This window comes from Zosterops lateralis (assembly GCF_965231275.1).
Source record: "Zosterops lateralis genome assembly, chromosome: 22".
Lineage (NCBI taxonomy): Eukaryota > Metazoa > Chordata > Aves > Passeriformes > Zosteropidae > Zosterops > Zosterops lateralis.
In genome coordinates, this window is record NC_139782.1 from 5,814,830 (window position 1) to 5,834,358 (window position 19,529).

The window sequence follows — 19,529 nt, forward strand, 5'->3', positions numbered from 1 at the left end:
CTCCACTTCCTCTCAGTGGTAAAAAAATCCCTACAAAATCTTCCTAATTTGTGCTCTCTGCTCTAAATCAACAGGAATTCCCACTCTTAATGATGAATTCTTCCCTGGTAACTGATGATACAATTCAAAATCTCATCTTGCTCTGGAAAACACACAGACTTAAGAGAAATCAACCAAACAAATTGATCTCAAACAACTAAATCACCTCCCCCACCCCCTTGAAAAAAAAATCCATCACTAAAACCTCCTTATCAATTTTGGGATTTTTCTGATTCCCCCTGAAAATTCCTAGCATGGAAACAGAACTAGCTGTGAAGGACAAGAAATCCTTGTGCTAAGAAATCCTGTGCTGGATAGAAATCCCTCTGGAAAGAAGGATGCTGCTGTGGGCTGAAGCTCCAAGGCCAATTCCCAACATAAAAACTGTAGTTTTAGTTTTGTGCCTGAGATGTTTTAGTTTTTTTAATTTTTTTTTCCCAAGGAATTTTTTGTAAATGGGAGAAGTGTTTTTGTAAACTGTACTTTGTTTTTATTCTTCTTCTTAGGAGGGACTTCTTCTTGATGGTCACATTGATCTAACCAATGTGATTGAAGAAATTTGTCTTTGTTTTACCAATCAAATTGGTCTGTGTAGAATAGTTTACATGGGGAGACACATCCCAGAAATAAAAGAGTCATTTTCAGCTTTCTGAAGTCAGAGCCTGGTGTTGTTGTGGTGCACAACAGAGTCAAAAAACCACAGAAAAGCTTCCACCAGCCACACATCCTTCATTCAGAGTGTGTGATTTGGATCTGGGATAGAAGTTTGGCTCTAGGACAGAAGTTTTCCAGCGGGGGCAGCAGGAGGGGAGGAGGTGTCCTACCCGAAGGCCGCGTAGTGCAGCGCCGTGTCCCCCTCGTCGTCCCGCAGGTCCACGTTGGCGTGTGCCTGCAGCAGAGCCTTCACCACCTCCAGGTGCCCCTGGTAAGAGGCAATCTGCAGGGCAGTGCTGCCCTGGTTCTTGGCATCCACCTTTGGGAAGGGCAGAGACAGAAAATGAGGGATGAGCTGTGCCTGGAGGAGCAGGGTGGGAAGAGCCCAGAAATGCCACAGGGTCAGTGTCCTGCTGGCTCCTCTCCTCACCAGCAGCTCCCAGATGATTTTGTCTCCTTTTGGAAGGGGACAGCACGTTTAGTCAAGAGGGGAGAAGTGAAAGAACAGAGCTGGGAGCTCTGTAATTGCAGAGCCCTGCTGCCAAATCTCTCTGTGCCTGTGAGCACAACGCTCCTTGGTATCTCTGCCAATAATTCCCCTCCCGAGAGGAAAATGTGTGAGGAAATCAAATTAGCTTTGCAAAAGGCTCTGGAGGTGCCAAGTCCCTGCTGTGCTGTGCTGCTGCAGGTACTTCAGTGGGTGCAAGGGACATCTCAGGGCTCAAGTGCTGCAGTGAGAGTTTTGGAGAATTAAAGGCACTGAAGAACAAGAGGTAAAAAAAAAAAAGCAAAGCAGCTACTGACACCAGTGGGAGGCTAAGGAGAGGAGAAGGAGGCACAAAAAACCTCAGCAGACTGGCAAGGAGAACAAGTTAGCAATCAAGGTTTATTTTCCCTGCAGCTGATTTTCTGCAGCAGTCAGAGCACAGGAGAGGCAGCACTTCCCTGGAGAGGCTCAGAATGATGGGTGAGTCCTTTGGGCAAAGAGGAATTAGAGGTCACTGCTGTTCTGCCATTTACAAGAGGCAGACAGTGCTGATAAGCTGGAAAAACCCTGAGAAGCAATTCCTCCTTGCTCTAAGTGAGCCTGAAAATCCAGCCTGATCTCTGTAAGACTCTAACAGAAATAGCTAATTTATTAATACAAATGTTAGAGTAGAAATAGAAGTCTCATAAAAATAACTGATCATATAATGGATTCCTTACTCTTGGGACTTTCCTATCTGGGATCAATTTGAGAATTGCAGGTATCTGTGTCTCCTTCCCAGAAGCGCCATTAAGTTTATAAATAAAGAAGTATAATAAATATCAGAGAAATAACCACTGAATCAGCTTCACAGGGGATTTTTCAGAGCTGATCCTGGGTCACAGCCCCAACAAAACCTCTTTGTTACTCATGCTTTCCAAGGACACACTGCTGAAAGACTTTGGTGGTTCTTTTTTTTTATTTTTTTTTTCCCCTGTTCCTAAACCCTGAGCCTCTCCCTGAAGGAGTTCAGGAGATGTGATCCTGACACTTTGGAATTCTGCAAGCACAGAAATTGTCCAGCAACGAGTCCAGCCCAGTTCCTGCTCCAGTCAGACATGAGATAAGACACTGCACAGATCTGGGCAGCTTTTCTCTCTCCTGATTCCAACAATGTGATTTTTGACAAGGTCCTCTAAGGACAGGCACAGCCAGACACAACCCCTGCTTTTCTTTTCCAGCAGATCCTCTGATATCTGCTCCTGTTTTCCTATAGATAAACCCCTCTCCCCCTCATTCTACAGCTGCAGAGGCCACACAGGAAATCTGGGAAAATCCAGCTTGGGAAAGGTGATGTAAGGACTTTAGCTCAGATTTATTGCCACAAACTAGAGGCATAAAATATGCACATTTAACTTGTGAATTTAATCCTAAATTGCAGTAAAATAATATTCCAACTGTTAGGAGATATCACTAAGCCTGACAAATCTGTTGTTTTTCTCACATCCTTTCCTCTCCTTGACTACAAAATTTGATGATGATGTTTTAAAGAGCAGAAATAAAGGAAAAAAAATAACAATTTTTGTCTTCCAAACTTGCCTTGTCTGGGTATTTCTGGAGCAGCTCCCGGACTTTGGCTGTGCTGTTGAGGGCTGCACAAATGACCAGGCACCCTGCATGCTCTGACTCTGTCCTCTGGGACAGCAGCTTCTCCAGGACAGTCACCAAAGTACCTGAAAAAAGAGACAAAAACAGACCTGTCACCACACAGCTCTCAGTGTTTGAAGAGACACAGGTTGTCACAGCTCCTCAGCAGTGCAAAGTCAAAAATTTTGCAAGTTCTGCCTCAAGTCTGACTTGAGCAAACAGCTCCAGATCCATCTACATCAGGAAAAAAAAAATAAAATAAATAAAAAAAAATCCTGGCAAGTCTGTGCTCTCTCCCACATGATCCTGACACCCAGAGGAAATCAGGATGGTCAGGACACAAAGAAAATTTTTGAGCAGATGTGCAAAGCACCAAAAAAAAAAAAAAAAAAATTAAAAAATCCCCTCCATGCACCATGTGATCCCAAACTCGATTTCAGGGCAGATTAGGCAAAACAATTGTTGATTTCACAACAGCTTCACGCACAGACCTGGGAATATTTCACAAGCCCTCAAGAATCAGTGTCCTTGTACAGGAAATAGGATGGAACAGGGAACTGAGTCACAACAAGGATGAGGCAAATACTGAACTTAGGGCAGAGCTGGGCTTAGCAACTCTTAGTCCTAAATTCTGTATTTTCCTGTTAAAATCAGCATTTCCCAGTCTTAAATCCTGTATTTTCCTGTCAAGGGCAGTTTTGTTTGCCCAGTAAGGCACAGCTGGGCTTTATCCTGTATTTTCCTATTAAGCCCAGCATTTCCAAGTCCTAAATCCTGCATTTTCCTGTCAAGGCCAGTTTTGTTTGCCCAGTAAGGCACAGTTGGGTTTTATTTTGTATTTTCCCATTAAGCCCAGCATTTCCCAGTCCTAAATTCTGCACTTTCCCTTTAATCCCAGCATTTACAAGTCCTAAACTTTGCATTTTCCTATTAAAGCCAGCTTTGCTTGCCCAGTAAGGCACAGCAAAGTTTTATTCTCTATTTCCTTGTTAATTCCAACATTTCCAAGTCCTAATCTTCAGTGAATCTTAAATTTTGTATTTTCCTGCTAATCCCAGCATTTCCAAGACCTAAAATCCTGCATTTTCCCATTAATCCCACCATTTCCAAGCCCTAAATCCTGCATTTTCCTAACACCCAGCCTTGCCTGCCCAGTAAGGCACAGCCAGACTTCACTTTCTCCATGCAGGGAAGAACATTTGGATTTTTCCCACCATCCCAAGAGCTGGATCCAAGAGCTCCCAGCCCCTGGGGGATCAGGTTTGCCCCTCACTTTTGGATTCCTTGGCACTCTCTGTGGTCATCAGGTTGGCCTCCTCCTCCCTCTGGTAGGCTGTCAGGCAGGCAGGGTTGAAGGTCCAGGACTGTCCCCCCACTGATACTCGAAGATCTCCATCCCCATAAACCTTGATCACCTTCCCAATGTGCCCCAGGGTCTGTAAGGAAAAAAAAAAAGAGGATTTTTTTTTCCTCCCCAAAGCTGCAGTTCCCAGACCCAAATCCAGGTGGTTTTTTGTTTGTTTTTTTATTTTTTCTCCTGCTGCGTGAAAAGAAGAACTGGACAAATGACACACTCATAGACAGCTCCCACTTCGAGGACACCAGAGGGTTCTCACCAGTTTCTCTCTCACTGGTTTGCCATGGAAGGGTTTTCCCAGACACACTGGGAGTGGCTGGAGAGGGAGGTGTGATAAGAACTGATCAAGCTGGGACTGGGGATTGTTTCCTCTGAGCTTTAACTGCCCCTGGAGGAACCCAAATCCCACTTTTTAGCCACACTCAGGCTGATTTTTCCACCTCCCTGCCTCATTCCAGAGAATCAGGGAGGGTTTAAGAGGACTTTGGTGATGGAAACTTCTCATGTGAGATGGTGGCAGCCAAATCCTTTTTGTAATATTCCCCAAACCCTTTTTGTCACATTCCCCAAATCCTTTTTGTCACATTCCCCCTTTGTCCCGTTTGGGTGCCGTGGACACAACCAGCGTCACCAGGGGCTGGGCAGGGAATTCCCAGCAGGAATTCTGGTGGGATAAAAGCCCATGTCTAAGTGCTGAGGGCTTGGGGAAGTTCAGGAGGTTACTGGACTGTCCTGGAACTGGAACTGGCGCGCACTCACAGGTGCCATCTCATCTGTCCACTCCCCATGACCAGGTTGGAACCGCTTCACTGTTTCCATATCATCTATCACCCGGACCACATCACCAACCCAAAAGGTGTTGAGCTACAAGAAAAAGAAAGTCATAAGCTTTTGGGGGATGAAGCCACACACAGAGACAAAAAAAATTAATAGTGATCAGCCCCTCCGCCCCACTCCCAAAATCCCAACGAACAAGACACCCACTGAGTCAAAAAACAGCACTGCAAAACATAAATGCAACCACCAAGAAAGCTGTAACCACTGAGCTGCAAAATAAACACAGCCCAATTCTCTCTTAAGCCAAGTGCACATTTAAGTAGGGAAATAATTTGGAACAGGCAGTTTCCTAACTTACTTTGCTCCAAATAGTTTATAATTAATACCAGATAAAGGCATGGAAGTTTTCTTGGTCCATCTCCTCGCTACACCTGATTTGGCACTGGAGATTTTAATTCACTCTAATAAGGAAGTTCAATCTGTTTGTTATTTAAAAGAGAAAAGGGAAACCAGGGTTTATCTGTGCTGGTAATTTGCCAGATTCCCCTCTGATCATTGAGCAAGGAAGGGAGAAGTGTCAAAACACACTTTTCAGAGCAGACTAATTTTGTGCAAAACAGTCTGACACTGCATTTTCCACCAGGATTGGGAGTTTTTAGCATTGTGACCTTGCTCAGGTCAGAATTTTGTGGTCTTCCAGCAGCTTCTTCTATACCTAATTATCTCTATTTCTAATCATCCACTTCTCAAAGTCCTCAAACCTCTGGGGACAGCCAGAGCTGGGAGCTTTAGAAACGCAGCCACAAAATTAGAAGGGCTGGATTAAAGACTCGAAAGAAATCAGAGAGAAGTGAGACAAAGATGCAAAATGGAACAACGTGAAGACACAAAACAAGGAAGAACAAAGAAAAAAATCAAAGGGAAATTATGTGGGGAAAAGGTTAACATCACAAGGGCAAGGCAGCTGCAGAAGAGTGAGAGCCTGGAAGCTGAAATGAAGAATTTACCTTCAGGATTTGCAAATGCAAAAGTTCATAAAACAGGACGAGTGTGTTTAGAAGAGCAGGGTGTTCCTACAGCACCTGCTGGGGACACACTGAGCCCCAACCCAGCAAATTCAGTGATTTCCCTGCAGCATTCCCAGGCCAGGGGCAGCACCCACCTTGGTCAGGGCTCCAGGGTGGAAAGTCCAGCGGGTGTCACTGTTGAACTGGACCCTCACGTCCCCCCTGTCCGTGATCCTGTGCACAGTCCCTGTCTGGCCAATGAACTTTTGACCAAAATAAAAAATAAAAAAAGGAGGACAAAGACTCTAAATAAATCACATTGTTTAATAGTGGGGAAAGAAGGTATCTGAGGTAGAGGTGGCTAAATCACACAGCATTTCTCATCCACGGTGCTCCCAAACCTTTATTCTGCATTTTCCTGTTAATCTCAGCATTTCCCAACCCTAGATTCTGCATTTTCCCATTAATCCCATCATTTCCCAACCATAGATTCTGCATTTTACCATTAATCCCACCATTTCCCAGTCCTAGATTCAGCATTTTCATATTAATCCCAGCATTTCCAAGTCCTAAATTCCTGTGAGTCCTAAATTCTGTATTTTCCTGGTAACCCCATCATTCCCTAATCTTAAATTCTGCATTTTCCCATTAATCTCAGCATTTCCCAACCCTAAATTCTGCATTTTCTCATTAATCCCAGCACTTCCCAGTCCTAAATTCTTTATTTTCCTGGTAATCCCAGCATTTCCCAATCCTAAATTCTGCATTTTCCCATTAATTGCAGCATTTCCCAACCCTAAATTCTGCATTTTCCCATTAATCCCAGCATTTTCCAGTCCTAAATTCTGCATTTTCCCATCAATCCCAGCATTTCTAATGCTCATATGACATGCAAACATTGTTTTTCTATAAAAAGGAGGGGGAAAGGCTCTTCTGAAAGAGCAGCACACTGGGGGAGGAGGGGGATAGGAATACAAAGTGCAGAAATTTTTGAAAATGCGGCACAAATTGTCCTCTTTCCAAATGACAGGTGGGCAGGGAAATCCAGAGTTGTTCTGCATTATAAAACATCAGCAAGGCAAACTCTGAGAGGAGAAAAAGGGGCAAGGCACACAAAATAAAATATAATTGTGTGGTGCAGGGTTCTAGATCCGCTGTTCTGGCAGGTCCTGAGCAGCTCATGGTTTATAAAGAGGTAAAAAAATGCCAATTTCTGAAGCAACAGGAGGTTCCTGTTTCTCTGTTTCATATCCCTCTCTACCCCTGCATTCCCCAAAAACAGGAATTCAGGAGCACAGAGGTTTAACAACCAGCAACAGACATAACAACACCCAAAATCTACAGCTCTGGAGGTGTATTCCTGAGCTGGAATAAAAAAACTCATGGCTCCACTGGCAGATTTGTTAAAAGTTCATCGGAAGATGCCAAATTTCCTGCCAGGCTGGAAAAAAAAAACCCTAAAAAAGAGGTTGATGCTCAGTTAAGAAATTTCCACATTGAAACTGAAATGACAAGAGTTTGCCTTGACATTTTAAAGCCTGATTTCAAAAAGTCTGCTCACCTATAGGGGAGGCCTGGCCAGGATAGATATTTAACAGATCTTGATAGTTTTATAGCATTTTTCATGCTATTTACAGTGATAGGTGCTATTTCTATCTTTATTTCCTCTACTCTCTGGGTTTTTTAAAACAACAGGTGACAGCAGACTGATGGCTCCTCAATTTAAAGGCAAGACTAAGCTCCAAAAATATGATATGGGCTGAGAAATTTTAGCCCTGGCCAAGGACAGAGCCCAGTGTTGACAAAACACGGAACTTTAATTACCAGTAATGCACAGCACAAAAAAAGCCAAACAAGGAATGGATCCAGAACACTAAAGAAAAGATCACTGGCTCATTTAAAAACAAACAAACCAGCTATTATTTCTTTTTTTTTTTTTTTTTTTTTGCTTCCAAGACTTTTGCAGAGATCCACAAGGCCACTCTCATCCAACGGAGCCTAAAAATAACTCTGACTCCAGTGTCCTATCACTTAAAGAAAAAATTGTATTTGCTATTCAGTTCAACTTTAAGGTCACACAAAGACGTCCTGGTAACTTCCTGAGCAGTGCAAGGATGAGGGAGAGGCTGGAATTGTAACCCAGGGAGAATCCAGGGACATACCTCAGCCATTTTGGGATTCCAGCCCCCGTGGCCCTCCTGCATCTCCCGCAGGATGTCGATGTCCAGCAGGCACTTCACCTTGTCCCCGTGCTGGAAGGGATGTCTGTCTGTGCTCTCCTTCCTCTGCAGCTCAGCTGGTTTCCCTGAGGACAACAAGGACAGCACTCACAGGATGTCACACACCTGGGGTGCCTCACTGGCTTCCTTATAAGGGTTTAAAATACACATTAATTGGGGCAGAATGGTGCAAACCCCTTTTCACGCCCCACACAATCCACAGAGTGGGATTTAACTCTAATTGGATATTAATAAAACAAACAATTTTAACAAGACCCATTTTGTCCCTGTGCAGAGCAGGGAATGCCTCTCAGGCCCTGGCAGACACCAGGAGCTGTTCTTAGCAATTCCACTCACCCACAAGTGCTGTTCAGACACACCCACACAGCACCCAAAATTAGTTCTCCCCATCCACAGGCAGGCACAGAATTCACTCTGAGGAGTTCCTTACCCTCCCACCCTTCCCATGCAGCCGTACCCCTGGAATTAAGCTCCTCATCCAACCTTTCTCTCCCCTCATGCTCTTGCCAAGCTGCTCAGGGGGAGAAAAGTCTGAGAAAGACTGATAAAAGTCTGCCTGGAAAGTTTTATCTGAAAAGTCTGATAAAAACCCCCTGATTATGCTGCTGCAAAGACAAGAACAGACCCCTCTGTGTTCCTTCAAGGGAGCCAAAGATGGTCCCTGCATCTCATTAAAAGAAAAATAACCTCACACCTAAATTACACCTGGGTAAAAAAAAAAAAAAAAAAAAGCTTCAAGTGCAAAAGCACAAAGAGTTTCCTTGGACTTTAGAGGAAAGGGAGATTGCAGCAAGTTGACAGTACAGACATCACCTTTTCCCATCACTTTTTACTAATTTTTGGCTGTTTCACTCTCCCTTTGGTCACACTCCCCCTCTGAACACACTTTTGGCTCCACCAGGAGAGTGTTTGCTCTCTAGAAGCACAATGAACAACAGCTTGCCTGAAGAATGAAAAGCTTTGGATTGACAAATGTAACAAAAGTGGGAAAAGTTGGATTCTCTGTAACAGAGTGGGAATTTCCTGCATTTCCAGCAGAAGTTGTATCCCTTGGGATACAACTGTGGGTATCTGATGGATTTACCACTGAAAGGTCAAACTATTTCATGAACCACTCTGAGATCAAGCAGTACACTCACACACACACACCAAATTCCCTCAAATGATGCTCGTTATGTGGGAACTTTAAAAAAAAATCAGGAGGTGGTTTTATGTCATAAAAACAAAAAGTGGCTTCAGCGCCAACGGCCGCGTGAATCACAACCTCTCAACAAAGACTTCACCAAGCAAAGATCCGCCTCCACCCACCTAATTTTGGGAGGTGCTCCTTGTAGTAGAAGCCCCCAGAAGCCTCCACAGTACATTTGAGGTCCACTTTTCCCTTGTGGCCCACCCTGTAGACGTTGGTGGTTCCATCTGCCCAGGTGACGCTGGCGACGCTGCGGCCGGTCTCCACGTCCCAGCCCCGGATATCGACCACGCGCCCGGTCTTACCCTCACCCCCTGAAAGAGAAAAACAAGTGAAAATCAGGACAGCTGGATCATGAGACAACTCGTTTTGACCTATTAGGAGAGAATCTCTGTGTTAAAATTTGGAATGATTCTGTGGAGGATCCCTGGTGTGCAGGAATTTCTAGTTAGGGAATACACACGTGGTGTCACGGCACCACACTGTGGCAACAATAAAAACCTCAGTGGTGCTGCAAAACCCACCCCGGGTCTTCAAATCTCTCCCCAACACCATCCCTGTGGGGGAGCATCAAATAAACTTTGTTTTCTTCAAGCAAGGAGCAGCTGGAAGGACCCAGAACAGGAGGATGGATGTGTGGAGGTGAACCTGGCTGGGCACTGGGATGTGCTGTGATGCAAGAGACAACACTGAGCCTTGTGAAGGCAAAATCAGGGTTTGCAGATTCCCAATCCCACAGACACTCTGTGGTGCACTTGGGCAAGTCCCAGCACCTCCCCAGGACTTCCCCAAATGGGGACAGCAACATCTGCCTCACTGAGGAACTTGTGATTGTCTGCAAAGTCCTGAAATCTAACAGCTTGAAGGAGCTGAATTCTTCATTCATCAGCACATCTAAAAAGCACAATACAAACATTGGGTTTTGGTGGCAGTTCTACCAAAACCAGAGAGCAGCTGAGGGGTGGATTTAGGGTTTCCCTCACTGCTCCTGCTCAGGGAGCTGCTTTCAGGTCAGCACCTCCGTAAGCAACACGAGTCTCAGACATGTAAATGCTGCTCTGATCTCAAAAGGATGGATAAGCTGTATTGAGCATAAGCTGCTTTAGCTCTCACAGACCCTGAAAGGATCCACGTCCTCCACGGAACCCAGAGCTGCAATAAATGGCAGAGTCAACTTTGGAAACCTTTGAACTCTTGACTTAATTCTTCAGGGGTAAAAGGTGCTGTAAACACCACAGTGTGTGTGCAGGGCTCTGGGGCAAACGGGCAGGGAAGCTCCTTTAGCCCTGGAGCACCACACAGAAACTGCTATCAGTGACCTGGGGACAGGAATTACTCCCCAAAAGCAGCTTTAAAAAGGCATTTTTGTCCCACTGCATGTTCAGCCTGAAGGTTTCAATTCCTACAGAAAGCAGGAACCAATCTCCAGTAACCCCAGAGTCCTTCACTAGTGCACCATGTGAAACCCTCCTTAAGGGAGAATTCTTAGAAGTATCCAAAAAAGGACATTCCACAGAACTCCAAAAGAAAATGGATACTGTACACAAAGTCAGATAAACCTTCCACTATCAATTAAAGCTTTTGCAAGAACAGAGGAGTCTTTATTTTCTTGTAATATGGTGTGCATTTACAGTTTCACACAAGAATTCCCAGGATGGTTCCCAGTGGTTTTCACTTCTATGAAAGAGGAGCAGCAAAACTTCCTCCCCATGCCCTGGACATGGTTTATGTCACAGATTGGTGACAAACAACAAATACAAGAAAACAATGGGTATTAATTACTCTAAAGAACAGGCACCTGCATCACCTGAACAATTCCCCTAGAAGCTGCTGCTCAGCACACAGATTTTCAACCAGCCATTTGCAAAAATAAAAGAATATTGTATGTATACATGCATATTAAAAAAACTCAAATTGTGTTCTACAAGACATCCCTATATATATATATAACTCCTCAAATGGTGTTCTACAGGACATCTATATATATATTAAAAAAAACAACTCAAATAGTGTTCTACAAGATATCCCAACGTACATATATATATTAAAAAAACTTAAATGGTGTTCCACAGGACATCCCTATATATGTGTATATATATATTCAAATGGTGTTTTACAGGACATCCCTATATATATATATATGTATATATATAAAAAAAAACCTCAAATGATGTTCTACAGAACATCCCTATATATGTATATTTTAAAAAATCTCAAATGGTGTTCTATAGGACATCCCAATACATATATATTAAAAAATCGTTTTCTACAGGACATCCCAATATATATATATTAAAAAACCCCTCAAATATATTAAAAAACCCCTCAAATGATGTTCTACAGGACATCCCAAAAGCAGCTTACCATCCTGGTTACCCCACTCCCAGTCAGGCCCACGGACCACTTTAGCCCCCTGGAAAGTCCCTTTTAACGTGATGCGAGTCAGATTCTGTCGAGGGCTCACTAGGACCCTGGAAAAAAACAAAATCAAGAGGAAACAAATGAATTTGTTGTTGTTACAGACACTGACAAAGCTCTGCTCCAGCTGAGGGCTGTCACATCAGCACCATCCTTGGCTTTGGGGTAATGGACATTAGTGGGGTGGCCCTGCAGGGAGGTGTTCATGGAGCTCAGCACATTCTGTGAGCAGAAAATCAGAGCACACTGAAAATCACTGCCGCTCACACCAGCAGTGCTGTGGCTGGACCATTCCCAGGCTCTCACAGACTTTCCCACCTGCCCTGCAGCCCAGACCCCCAGCACAGACCCACCCCCAGCTGCAGGGAGAAAAGGAGAAAGGTACCTACGTGATAGTGAACAGGGGGTCTGATGTCCTGTTAAAGCAGCTCCCAATTCCCATAATGTCACAGCAGCCTCTCTGCTGCCTCTGGCTGTGCTGTCCCCAGGCTGCCACAAAACCTTCTCATGAGTTACCAAGCCACCAAAATCCACAGGGACCTGCCTGGCTGCTCAGCCAGGGTGCAATCCCCCTTTTTCTAGGTGACTGCAAAAGTGCCCCAATCCATGCCCCTGGAGCCAGACAGGCTCTTGGCAACTCCCAGCCCAGACAGAGCAACCCAAGTTCAGCAGCTGTTCCACAGGGCAAGGGGAGGGGAAGCTTCCTGGGGGTAGGGCTGACCTCAGAGCACTGCATTTATTTTCCATCTAATACCTCCAGAGGGAAGGTGGAGACTCAGGAGGATAAAAAGCTTATGGCTTGAACTTACTTGTTTACTTATCCAGTAAATGCTTAAGTCTTTTACTTCTCTTAACCTGTTACCAGATCTCCCACCTGTGGTTTACAACCTCGTGCGTTTCAAAAGAGGGAGAGATTATTTATGCTTTGCTCTTATAATCACTGAATGGTCATTAATTACCCAGGCTGGAGCTCAACAGGAGGAAGATGAAGGCCCTGTATTTTGGAGGGTTGAGATTTTGTCTGGTTTAAGCACCATCAAGGCTGGATATTGTTATGAAAGAAGATAATGACAGTGGAGGGAAAAGCTCAGCTATAAAGAGCCACTGCTCAGCATTCATTTTATTCCACTGTGTCAGCCACTACAGACTGGCTTCAAAAACCAGCATGGATTTGGGTACAGCCTCTGAAACAGCTTAGATGTTTGCACTGCATTTTGTTCAATGTTTTCCTAATAATTTATCAAAGATGTCTGAGCCAAGCCCTGAAACGAAGTGATAAAAATATAATTCTCTCTTCCAAACCCTTCTCTCACAAGGGATGGGATTCAATGCAAGGATTCTTAGTGATAGTAAAATAAAGCACTGAGCTGAGCTTAAGATGTTTAAATAGCAAAATATCCACCACTCATTCTATTCTTAGCAGAAGTTCCCTTTTTGGATTATCATGTAACAGTAGTCATTCCCCAGCTCAACACTCTCACATTAACCTGCCACTTCCTCTGAAATTTGTGGATGGGGACCAAAAAAATCAAAGCTGATCAATTTAAAAAGCTGAGCTTCCTTAAAGAAGGAAAATGTAAGGAACTCCATCTCCTGTGCTGCTGAAATTCTGGGGGTCACCCACCAGAAGTGCCCTCCTTCCCCAGCCTCACCAAAACCCTGACCCTGACCAGCACCACCAAAGAGTGATGCAAGCACCAGATGTCCTCAGCCAATCATTCTCATCAAGGTTTTAATCTAATTCACTGTTTTGCTCCAAATACTGGATAACAACCAAAGTTACCCAACGTGATGCGAAAATACCCCCGGGATAAATTTAATCGCTGTGATGCTTTAATAACAACGTTAATTATGACAGCACAAGTCTGCAGCCATTTCTGCCCTACAAATTCCAAGGATATTAAATTACTGCAGAGCCCAGAAAGCACTTGGGAGCATGTACTGTACAGAATGAAGTTATGGCTCTCTCCAGCAGGCTGGGAACCACTCCCTGGGGATGTTCTGCCTGTGCTCAATTTTCTTGTCTGAGGTGCTTGTTTGGCTTTTGACATCCCTGAGAATTCTGCTGCAGCATCTGCAACAGCAGCATCACTTTAAAAAGAGGAATGGGGGATCCAAACTGACTGATCTGGAGAAATTTAAACAAACACTAGTTTTAATTAGCAGCAGCAAGCCAGAGCTCCTTCACACCAGGTGTGGTTGATGAGTTTTGTAAGATTTTTTTGCTGCAGAAAGTTCTTTACCTGAAGAAATAAACACAGAGAAGGGGACTGGGAAGCAGAAGGGATGGTCACCCTGTAAGGTGGCAGGACATAAACATCACAAGAATCCCTTCAGAAAGGCACAGCTCTAAACTATTTTCAACTCATGAGAGACACAAACCCACATCCCTGCCAGGACACACAAAGATCCACCTCCAGAAAAGCCAACGGGAAGATCTTGCAGGAACTACAGGCAAAACTGACCTCAATGCAAGAAATTTCAGCTTTTCTAATCCCCATCAGCAAAGCTTTTCCTGAAGCTCTTCCAGCAAAGGATAAAGGAAGGCAGTTCTGACAGATGGCTGCTGGTTGCTCAAGCAGGAACCAGACTAAGACAAGGACGTTGGAGAGGGATCAGGATCACAGAAAACTATTTCAGGAACTGTCTTTACCCAGATTTTTTCCTTTTCAATCCTCTCCTTCCTTGACAAGGCCCAGTTCATGACAAAACCAGTTGTATCCTTATAAGTAAAAGCTGTGGGTTTTTTGGTAACCCCCAAAGTAACTCAGATCAAATCCTGTTCTGGAAAGGCACAGCAGGGAAGGTTTCAGACCAAGAAAATACTACATGGGAATTAAAAAGGCTCCTGCAGACAGTTTTTCCCAGCTGTTCTCTCAGAGATGTTCACCCAGAGCATTTAAAGGCAGAATATTGCACTGAGAAGATGCAGAAACACCAGTGAGCACAGGGAGTGAAAATATCTTGTTATCATCCTCCAAACATCATTATTAGTTCAAAACCCAGGCTAAAGCTGGTTCAGTGAAGGTTTCTTTTTCTTGCAGTTTTGATCATGTAATTCCAAAAAAAGATAAAGATAAAATATGTCATTGAAGCAAAATCCCTGGTCTAGAAATCAAACAGAATAATCCAAATGACACAAGGGAAGCCCCAGTATGACAATACACCTTGGTGCTCATGTTTGGGGTTTTTTAAGGAGGCAAAGTCAATTTATCTGGCAATTTAGTCAATTTATACACTAAATCACGGTGGGTTTTTTTCCTAAAGTAAAATCAAACAAATTCATTAACAGATTAAAAAAAAAAAAAATCACATTAATCAATTGATCTGATTCCAAATATTCCTCACCCAAATTTCTCAGCTTAAAACTGCCACTGTATAAATAACACCTGTTGAGGAGGTTACTATGTAAATAAACCTGCATCCCTTTATTGCCCAGTAATCAAACACCCAGCAGTTGTCACTCAGCTGCTGGATTAGTTCAGCTCTCAGCAGAAGCTGCCACAGATGGGAGGTTGGATTTATTGAAGCTGCCTTGAATGGGTTTGCACTGCACAGCCCTAAATCAGAGCACGCACTTGTTCCTGGATCTGGTTTCCAAATCCAGCTGGTAACTCCACCAGACAGAGCTGGTTTAAGAATTACAGATGAAAATAACTGCAATTTCTGTTTTGACTACAGGATAAAACACAGTGGGAGAAAATATTTGTATTTCTTGTGCTTGATTACACAAAACATTTCCCTGTGCAGCTCGCTGGCTCCTCCGGCTCCACTGTTTGCCAGGAATAAAAAAAAACAAACCAGAGCTTGTGAAAATCTGAGGTTGTGATTTATTGGTGAGAGAAGGCTAGAAAATAGCCTGGGTAAAATGAACCACATCTGAAATTCAACTCAGCCCCAGCCCTGAGCAGGTGATCCAAGGAAAATGTTGGGGAATGTAACAACATTCATCTTTTGTATGAGATTATCTCAGGTTTGATTATCTGCAGAACTCACCAGAGTGTGCCTGACTTTTCCAGCCCTAATATAAACTTGATGAGCTTTGCTTTGCTGCCCTGCTCACAGACATTGATTTATCTCCCAATTACTAAGCACATATTCAGCAAATGGATACAACAACTCTGAAAAAAGCTCTTCAGTAAAACTGAGCTGTTCCATCCTTTTAAGCCAAGGATGAGAGAGAGCCTCTCCCACAACAGCCATAAAATTCAAACCAAACAAGACCAATAAAAAAAAAAAACAAAAAAAACAAATTAAAAAACAAATTAGGAGGTCAGGAAGAGATTACCTCAAATAGCAAAATTAAAAAAAAAAAAAATCAGCACCTCCTGTCAACTAAAGTTCAAACTCAGGTCATTTTAAAGGCTGGAAGAGCCTTCAGGTAAAGGTGTCTTCAAAGCCTCTTTAGAAAACTGATTGGGAACCCTCTGCAGTGCCAGTCTGGGGGTAAATCCTCCTAAATCCTGGGATTAGTGACCTGCTACAAGCAGGGGTGTGTTGGCCTTGGTGGTTCAGGTGGCCAGGGGTGGCCCTGGCAGCAACAGCAGGAATTGGTGAAGAACCAAAGGATCCTCATTCCCTGTCAGAGAAAGGAGGTGGGAGAATCCTGGGCTGTAAAGGAGACTCAACCACAAAACCCAAAACCCAAATCCACACAGCATTTACCACAGCTTTTTAAATACTCTGATTTTTTTCTTTTTGTCCTTAGGGAACTGCCACAGGTTTTATATTCTACTTTAGTTAGAAGGAAAAAAAAAAAAGAAGAAAAAAGAAAAATAGAGATGAGTGATCTGAGCAATAGTCCCAGTGAGTCATAAGCAGGCAATTTGGCAATTTCTGCTCTTGAAAAGGATGCTGCAGTGCCTAAAGCAAAGTGTCTCCACAGCTCAGACCTCCCTTATTCCACAGAAATTCTCTCCATGCATTGTTCAAAGGTGATCCGTGCCCTTTGTTCCACCCCAGGACATTCCATCTTTAATGCAGAGCACTCCCCACAACCCCTGACCAACAAATCACATTTGCATTAAAGCAAAGATGTTCCTGCTGCTTCCTGCCCTGCGAGGCATTTCTGAGGAAAAGGGATTTAATTTGCCATCCCCCTGTGTGTGAAAGGTGCGGAAAACACACATTTATTGCAGTTATTGTGCCACCCTCGATCCAATCCTGAAACCAAACCCATTTCTCACAACCTGTTTGCTCCAAAACTGAGTTGATTTCCAAAAACCACGACGTGAATCTTTCATTCAGCTTTAAAACTGCAGCTTTCCACAACAGGGGAGCTTCTTCCTGGAAAATTTCTAATTCCTCTCCATCCCAAAACTCAGCAGGAATCAATACCTGCCACGCAGGAACAGCAGGAAAGGTGTTCCATTATCCAATTAACCTGCTGTTTTATCCTTGCCCCTTATGGAGGCTCCCAGAAATCACTGCCACACCTGACAGGCTCATGCTGTGCCTCTTTTTGGTTTAAATTCCTTTTTTTTATCTGCTGCTTGTTGTTCTGAAGATCCTTATTCCTGCTAACACACAGCAATGTAAATCAGAATAGTGCTGATTTTATAAAGATTTGGTTATCAGGCATTCTGGCAATGTCTAGAGTTGGTTTGTTTTTTTTGTCAAATTAAGTTAATTTCTATCACATTTTCTCAACCAGCCACACTCACAGAAAAAAAAATTTAAAAAAAATGAATTTAGGGGAAAAAAAAAACCAAATCAACCAAACAGCCACCAAAGCACCCTCAGGTATCACACCCTGCTCTACCTCCAGAGCTCTCTGGTGCTTCCATGACATTCCAGAGTGGTGCTGCAGTTTCTGGCAAAGTCAAACAATTCACACAGGACAGCTCTGGCCCTGGCAGGGCTCCTGGCCACCCTCCAAACTCCCTTTTTCACCCTGACAGCAAGAACTGCTCTGCCCAACTCCAGCAGCAGCCTGGACACAGGCACAGACAAGCCTTGGAAGGGAAAATTGCTTTATTTCCATCTTCCACCATTCAGACTCCTCAGAAAATAAAAGGAGCAAGTTCTGCAGACGAAAAAATTACCTAGAAATCTTCCTTTTGATCCAGCACACCATCCCAGGTGCTCCTGGGGAGGGTCAGGTCTCTGCTGCCCAAAAGATTTCCCACCTGCAGAGCTGGGAAATCCTCAGCAAAGGGCAGAAAATTGGGGCGGCTCTGCAGCAGTACCTTTTTTAAAAATTATTTTTAACTTAAATGTGAGTAAAATGATGTACCTTAAAGCTCAAATAAAAGACACAAGCAGGCATCCCTGAGTAACTACTTGGAGATAACTCTGTTATTAATAGAAAGAGAAAAAACCCCTCTCATGTCTATTTTTATAGAGATGTGTATTTTTATAGATACACCGAATTGTGAAGCTCATTTCACAGTAGGATCTGGCTGGCTTCTCATATCAACACAAGCTCCAGAAACACCCTAATCTGGTGGATGAACACAGATCTCAAGAGCTCAGAGGGGAGATTCTCTGGCCAGCAACATCCCTCCTCTGCCAGGAGCTGGAATTCTGGAATTCTGGCACCACTCTGGCACAATCAGCTGCAGGCAGAGCTTCCTACAAGGCAGGAAAAGCAGCTGCAGATCCCACAGCACTGCCTTGAGCACAGCAATTACACTTTTCATTCCACAGATGGATGCAAGGCACTGTGATATTTTCAAAGGCAGGCCAAAAAAAAATAAAATAAAAAAAAAAATAAAGAAAATCAATGACAGAGATAAGCTGATTTCTTATTCCTTCTCCTGAAGGCAAGAGGATTACATGATTCATCTTCATTGCCCACTTTAGGAGATGCAAATAAAAGTACTGCTGAGACTATTTTTGAGTTCTTTCCTCAGGACAGGAGAACAGATTTCCCGTGTTTTGGCAAATCATGGAAGAGCAGAAAATTACAGATGCTGTTCCACAGCAGTCAACTCGGAAAAAAAAAAAAAATAGGAGTAAGTGAGAAAATACTGCTCTTCAGTGAATTGACCCCAGGAATAAATCAACAGTTTGGGAGTGCAAGATCCCTGTCAGCCTCCCTGTGGCCTGAGAACAGCAAATAGCAAAGCATGTCTGAGAAATTATTTAATTGTGGGGGATGCTGAGGAAGAGAAAAACCAGAGAAGAAATAATTCTTTTTGTTACTGTATAAAAACACTGCAGATTTCTGTTTGCTGCCTTTTTTTCCCAAGCAGCTTCATGAAACCTAACCAAGCCTGACATTATTTTATAGAACAAACCTTTTAAAACCCAATCAGTAAAAATTGAGCACTGCCCAATACATTTACATGAAATTCTTTATGAATTATCCAGATATGTACAAGTCAGGTTCTACTGGGTTATTTTGCACAGCCCTGGGTGCACACAGCAGGTTTTGGACAGTCTTAGGACGGAACTGAGCCCCATAAATTGGAATTATTCTATACAACAAACCTTTTTGGTTGTGCGACCTCATCAGCAAAACTTGCGCACTGCCTGATATTTACATGAAATTCTTTATCAATTATCCAGACATGTAAAAATTAGATTCTAAGTTATTTCTGGGTTATTTTGCACAGCCCTGGGGTTCACACAGCAGATTTTGGAGAACCTTAGGATGGAATTTAGACCCATGAATTGGAATTATTCTATAGAACAAACCTTTTTTGGTCATAAAACCCAATCAGCAAAACTTGAGCACTGCCCAATACATTTACATGAAATTATTTATGAATTATCCAGATATGTACAAGTC

The 19,529-nt window shown here is 43.4% G+C and overlaps 1 protein-coding gene across 6 annotated transcripts in view; it reads right to left on the minus strand.

Annotated features, from left to right (window-relative positions):
- The window catches only part of LOC310918013 (E3 ubiquitin-protein ligase MIB2), a 60,281-nt gene that overhangs the window by 26,244 nt on the left and 14,508 nt on the right, over window positions 1-19,529 (minus strand). For all 6 annotated transcript variants that reach the window (XR_014591542.1, XR_014591543.1, XR_014591544.1 and 3 more), the window contains exons 4-11: window positions 11,741-11,847; window positions 9,496-9,690; window positions 8,110-8,252; window positions 6,103-6,210; window positions 4,923-5,027; window positions 4,080-4,242; window positions 2,759-2,892; window positions 864-1,012 (exon numbers count right to left, since the gene is read on the minus strand). Coding sequence is in view for 2 of the 6 variants with exons in the window: in XM_083876692.1 (XP_083732818.1) it covers window positions 864-1,012; window positions 2,759-2,892; window positions 4,080-4,242; window positions 4,923-5,027; window positions 6,103-6,210; window positions 8,110-8,252; window positions 9,496-9,690; window positions 11,741-11,847 (1,104 nt within the window). In the remaining 4 variants the exon portion in view is untranslated. The remainder of the gene's footprint in view (window positions 1-863; window positions 1,013-2,758; window positions 2,893-4,079; window positions 4,243-4,922; window positions 5,028-6,102; window positions 6,211-8,109; window positions 8,253-9,495; window positions 9,691-11,740; window positions 11,848-19,529) is intronic.